Genomic DNA, 5,878 nt, shown 5'->3' with positions numbered 1-5,878 from the left:
ATGAATGAGTCAGAGCAAGGCTTTGGGCATGTTTTTTATGAGAGTGTAACATTATAACATGATATAAAACTCAAAAAAGTTGATTTTACATGATATTGCCCCTTTAAATTCTATGTATTTTTATGCAGTCATAAAAGTACTGAACAACATTGAGAACTACATTTGTTTTTCACATTTCTTCTTCCATCCATTGACCCTTAATTAAAAATTAACACGGTGCTTTAAAGAATAGATGCAGCATCAGGACATAAAGTATCGCAATATTTTTATGGCCCTGACTTCTGCGACACAAACAGTCACTAATGCACAATAAAAAAAGCAACAATGTAACAAAATTATCAATAAAACAATGTCAACAACAAATACCTTTCATTGACACAATGAGGAAGGGTTCTGTTAATGACAAACTCATTTAGAGACTCTACACTGACTCTATTTTCACTTTATTTAAAAACATTGTCAGTAGTGCAAATAAAGTGTGAACAAAAGCATCAGTCTAATTATGCTAGCAGTGGTGAGCAACACTAATCTAAAAATTAGTTGCACTAACCCTAAAGCACTAACTCTAATATTTAGATTCCCTAATTCTAAAACACAAATGCACTTAAAAATTTAGTAAAAGCTCATTCTAAAGCACTAAAAACCCAGCTGACCTTTGGAATGTTCCTCAGTGTCAACATGAGAATATTTTCTGTGTGCAGAATATTGTTAATATTTCATCTTGGGTAGGGGTTCCAAAACCTGGTGTCAGGACCTCCTTGTGGGTCACAAAACATCAAGTGAGGGTCCCCAGATGACTTCCAGACATCAATTTAAATAAAAAAGGCTAATATACTATTCATTTTCATCATGATTATTGCAATTTTTTTAAATAATCACAATTGAATACAAATTAATGTCATAGTTACTAGGTTTTTCTCATGTTTAACAGAGTTATTTGCGAAGTTTTCATACATAAACAAGTAATATATGAGGTCACGAGTGTCTACAGCTGTTATTTTGTGGGTCAGAAGCAAAAGAAAGTTTAAAAACCACTGATGTAGTGGATAAGTGACACACCTGAACAACATGTCTGACAGCTTTCACACTCAGCTGTTGATAGTAATGTTGATCAATAATATTTAAAGGACTCAATTAGTGATTATAAATTTAGCCCATACATTTAGCAGGTGCTAATCCACTAATGAGTTAAGAAATTAGCAAAACCCTTAACCTCTTAAGCCCCCAAGGGGTTTTCTTGAAGTTTCAACTGTGTCTGGTGGACGTGAAAATGGTTTTTATGAGGTTTTAGCCAAGATCCTGACGTTTCTATAGATACCACACATGTTTATGTTTAACTAAGAGAACTTAGGTTAATGAAGACAACAACAACAACAAAAAAAATTATGATTTTGCCCCCGTCGGCGGGGGCGTGGTGCTCAAGAGGTTAAAGCACTAATCAGGAAATTAGTTCCCCTATTAGTGTTTTAGTGCTTTAGGGTAAGTGTGCCCACCACTGTATGCTAGTATCAGTCCGATACGATGCTCATCTTGGTAATGATACTGTCAATATTTCGATCAATACGTCCACCCCTACTAACCTCCACCTCCCGTAAAGTAACTGAAGGCGTGCCTCAAGGATTGGTTTTCGGTCCTTAACTCTTTTTTTTTTTAATATTTTGTTTTATTACTTAATTTAAAACTTTGACACATCATTGTTCCACTTTTATGTTCCATCAACCTGAAAACAGCTTCATATAGTCTAAAAAAGAAGAAGATGGTTTTGATAAAGTGCCTTTGATGCAGGAAGTTTTTAACAAAGATCATCGTATGAAGAGAAATGACAGACTTGAAGCTGTTTTGGTTGAACCTTAATGGTAACATATGATTAATATTTTACAGATATGTTTTTCAGAAAAGACAAACTGACTTTGTGTGTTCCGGTGGATCTGTAAAAGTTTTCAGCTGAAACAAAGTAGACGTAAACAGAGAGCTGTCTTGGAGAGGGCAGCTCGTCAGCTCTGCCTCAGACTCACTCAGATTGAATTATCTGATTGCCCGTCAACTCCTCGACTCTTTCTGCGATGACGTGACGTCGCTGCGCTTCGGCCCGGCCTCGAGTTAATGGAAAACCCATCGCTGAATACAAATCCCAACAATCCAAGCCGTTCCTGGCTCTTCAGTGGTGATTACCTCTTCAGAGAAATCACCGGGCCACCTCCATGGGACCGCTCAGGCTCTGAGACAAACGGTTTTTATATCGCTCGTCATCAGCCGTCATCCATCAGAAGAGATTTGGTTTTATTTCTTTATTTTGTTGAAAACATGTTTGTGTTTGAGAGCCGATCCTGAATCATTAGAGGCGTCAGGTCCGTTTGTCCGTGACTCTGATGTGGCGAAGACGACCTGTCGCTGCCATGACATGCCGTAAATGAGTTCATGGTGTGTGACGGCTGCTGATGAGCTCGTCAGACTCACCTCTGTTTCTGTGACCTGATCCGAGGACAGCTCCGATAGGTTTTATGATTAAAAAATATCATTTCTTTCTCTCTGTTTGCTGGTTCCTGCTACTTTTCTGATTCTGATTTGTCTCGTCTTGTTTTWTCTTTGTTTTCTCATTTGTCTCCTGAGTCTCATCAGGTCTGTCTTCTTTTTAATCTGTCTCATCTAAATGCATTTCCCCTCTCGTTCATTAACCTGCTGTGGTTTTGTTTTTGTCCAGTGTGATCCAGGAGAAGCCACCAAGCTGCTGTACGACCTGCTCTACACCGAGCCCATCAAGATCGTGCTGATGCCCGGCTGCAGCAGCGTCTCCACGCTGGTGGCTGAAGCTGCTCGCATGTGGAACCTCATAGTGGTGAGGACTTCAGCTTGTTTCAGTTAAAGCAGGGGCGCCCAACATTTTTTGAACCAAGAGCTACTTTTGAAGTCGGCAGTTTGCCGAGATCTACTCGTCCAGTCTCAGTATCAAAAAACACAATTTTTCATCTCCCTACTCCTCACTTCTTTACAGTAAATAAAACAGAACGTAATGTGTTGCTAGTTTTATTTAATTTAAAGTATTGTCAAACAAAACTATCTACTTAACCATATATTTACCTACAAAAAAATAAAGAGATACAATCCTTACTTAACTCCTGACAGAGAAACAGAAAAGTGATGCTCGAACAAAAAGGATAAATTTATTTTACCTCCTTCAATTAGTACTCCCTGTAACTTGTGAGCTATGAGGGCTGAAAACATGCCCAGTGAGAACCACAGACTTAAATAACTTTGGAGCACAGGAACTCGTCTCTATTTATTCAAAGAACTCTTCTCTCGTCTCTCCACACGGGAGGAAAAACAAAACAAAAAGCTATCAGGGTCAACATGGCTACCACAAGAGTACCACCCTTTTTTCAAAGTCAAAGCACACAATATAAAACTCTCTCATTTATACTCTTACAAAAAGTGACTTACGATGGTGCAGATTCACAAATTTGAAACAACTATTTCAAACCTCAGTCTCTGTGTAGCATGCAGGATGGTGTCAACTGTAGGTGCTGAAGAGCTCAGTCCCTCACTGGTCCAGACTGTCGGCTCCAGACCATTCAAAGAGTTCTACCTGGTTCACCACCTATCAGACAAGACACACATACGTAGCTAACGACGCAGCTAATCTACAAACTATTCCCCAAGAATGGAGAGAATCACGTCATAAAAAAGTTAAGAAGGATTCCAAGAAGTTAAAGCGGAAATAAAAAACATATAAGGCAATATAGCGTCGGCGCTAATGCTAAAGCTAACAGGCTAAGCTGAGGTTGCTCTTCCATGAAGCAGCTCTGTTGTCCTCCATCCATATTTTCAGTTCCAGGCTGAGTCATTTCTACCTTCTCCTCTCTGTCAACGCTCTCTGGTTTCATTTAAAAGAGTCGATCATCAGATATTGTCCAAGATTAACCTTCAGGGTGGATATAGCTCGCTAGCAGCCTCGCACCGAGGACCTATCCACGTCATCATTTACCCAGAATGCTTTGTGTGGAAATAAAATGGCTCCGTCCGTGTTAAAATATATTTTTAAACTTTTAGTTTAAAAATGATAAAAACTGAATGTCCTACAGTATTTTTTTACAGTCTTTATTTTACAGTTAAAATATATGTTTATCAAATAAAGTCTAATGTTACAACTAATCCTGGATCTCTTTAAAGCTGAGAGTCTGGGCATGAATTGTCACCATAAGAAGCTTTATCTGAACAAACACTGAAACAGTTTGACTCACAGTAAGTCTGTGGAATCAGAGGGAAATGAATCATTAATTGGGCTGAAGTTTTGGAAATGTTCTCGTAGAAAGATGAGAAGAAGCTTAACGTGACGTAAAACTATGAAAGGTTTCGATGGAACAGAACAGAAGCAGGATCAAAGAGTTCTGTTAAAATACAAACAGGTTGATTTAAACGAGTTTTGTCATCCAGACCTTTTATTTTGCTTTGCACTAATTGCACTTAATTCCAGGAACTGATGCTGTAGTTTACTGATTTTCACACAGAAAGCTTTAATTAGACGTTAAAGGCCTTTCATCATCAGGCTGCGCTGACAGCTGTTCTGCTGAAACGTTTTAAACACGTTCAGGTTTTATTTCATCCGTCAGGTTTTGTTTATTTCTCCTCGTTCTGCGCCTCCGTCACTCACCGCTCGGCTCGTTAGCGTTTCCTCCTAATTGACGTTTGATCCTGAGATTAGTGGTTGTGGCTGTTGGCACCTGCCCTCCTCTTCATCTCAGGTCCTCCTCTGTTCCAGCCTTTCTCTCCTCCTCATTAAAAACTCTTTTTTTTAACTTCTCCTTTTTGCTTCATCTGTTGCCGCTGCCTGGAGCTGGTCGGCTCCTCGTCAGCCCTCCTCCTTGTCTCTCCTCAGCCGCTCCTCATTTCCTGGGCTGGAGCAGCCGGTTCTCCCTGCAGACAAAGGGCTGTGTCTGTCTTTACTGCACGCCACCACTGGCTCAGCCTCCTAACCGCCACGCTCAGTTATTGCTGCGCTGCGCCTGCAGCAGCCTCCTCGCATGTCAAACAGGCTCATCAGGCTTTCAGGGAGGCAGAAACACCCTCTGTTTCTGGACACTGATCAAGGAGGGCCCTCACCGTCGCCTCCTCTCCACACATTCTTAATTTGATCCTCGTCCTTTCCTCCCCGGAGCTCCGGAGGCCACAGACCAGCATCGATCCACAGAGGATTGATGAGCTCAGAATCCAGACGGATTGTTTGGGGAGGGGGGATTGTGGGGACGTTTTAACTCACGACTGAGAGCTGCAGCGTTTTGTTCAGATCTCTGTGCGTCACTGTGTGAACATGTTTACTTTGTTTTGATCTAGATTCAAATGTTGCATTTTCCAGGTGTTAAAGCAGTGAAAAGCTGCTAAAACAGCTGAAAACAGCTCAGTTTGGATTAAAAATGCCTCCATTATAATTCATCTTATTAATGAGTCATCCTCTACAGCTGACAGTTTTACAGCAAACTGACAGGATCAGAACCTCTGAGATCCAACTGGTCTCATGTAGTCATTAGAAGTCTGAAACTCAAAGCTCGGATGTTTTTCCAGATCAGTGAATGCACCATAGCTAACTGTTTTCACGCAAAGTTTTACATTTTATCTTTTCATGACCCCTAAAAGGACCAATTAAAAAGTTCATGAATGCACCACTGATTAATGACAATCAAAAACCTGACCTTTAACTTGGTCCCTGAATCCATCTTTGCCAGAGTTGTAAAGTAACTAAGTACAAATACTTTGTTACTGTACTTAGGTAGAATTTTTGGGTATCTGTACTTTACTTGAGTAGCCGACTTTTTACTTCTACTCCTTAAATTTTTTAAAAATGCAATAAGTAGAAAGTCGTTACTTTTATTTCATTTTTGCTTGT

At 40.0% G+C, this 5,878-nt stretch overlaps 1 protein-coding gene across 1 annotated transcript in view; it reads left to right on the top strand.

The window, feature by feature from the left end:
* LOC106532625 (gamma-aminobutyric acid type B receptor subunit 1) overlaps positions 1 to 5,878 on the top strand; it is a gene marked incomplete at its 3' end in the record, with an annotated part of 18,446 nt that overhangs the window by 1,545 nt on the left and 11,023 nt on the right. The window contains 1 exon segment of the mRNA XM_014028735.1: positions 2,702 to 2,836. Coding sequence (XP_013884189.1) covers positions 2,702 to 2,836 — 135 coding nt within the window.

The sequence above is a fragment of the Austrofundulus limnaeus genome, unplaced genomic scaffold (genome assembly GCF_001266775.1).
Source record: "Austrofundulus limnaeus strain Quisiro unplaced genomic scaffold, Austrofundulus_limnaeus-1.0 Scaffold802, whole genome shotgun sequence".
NCBI lineage: Eukaryota > Metazoa > Chordata > Actinopteri > Cyprinodontiformes > Rivulidae > Austrofundulus > Austrofundulus limnaeus.
The sequence above is the reverse complement of the archived record's forward strand: the minus strand, read 5'-3'. Positions and strand labels throughout refer to the sequence as shown.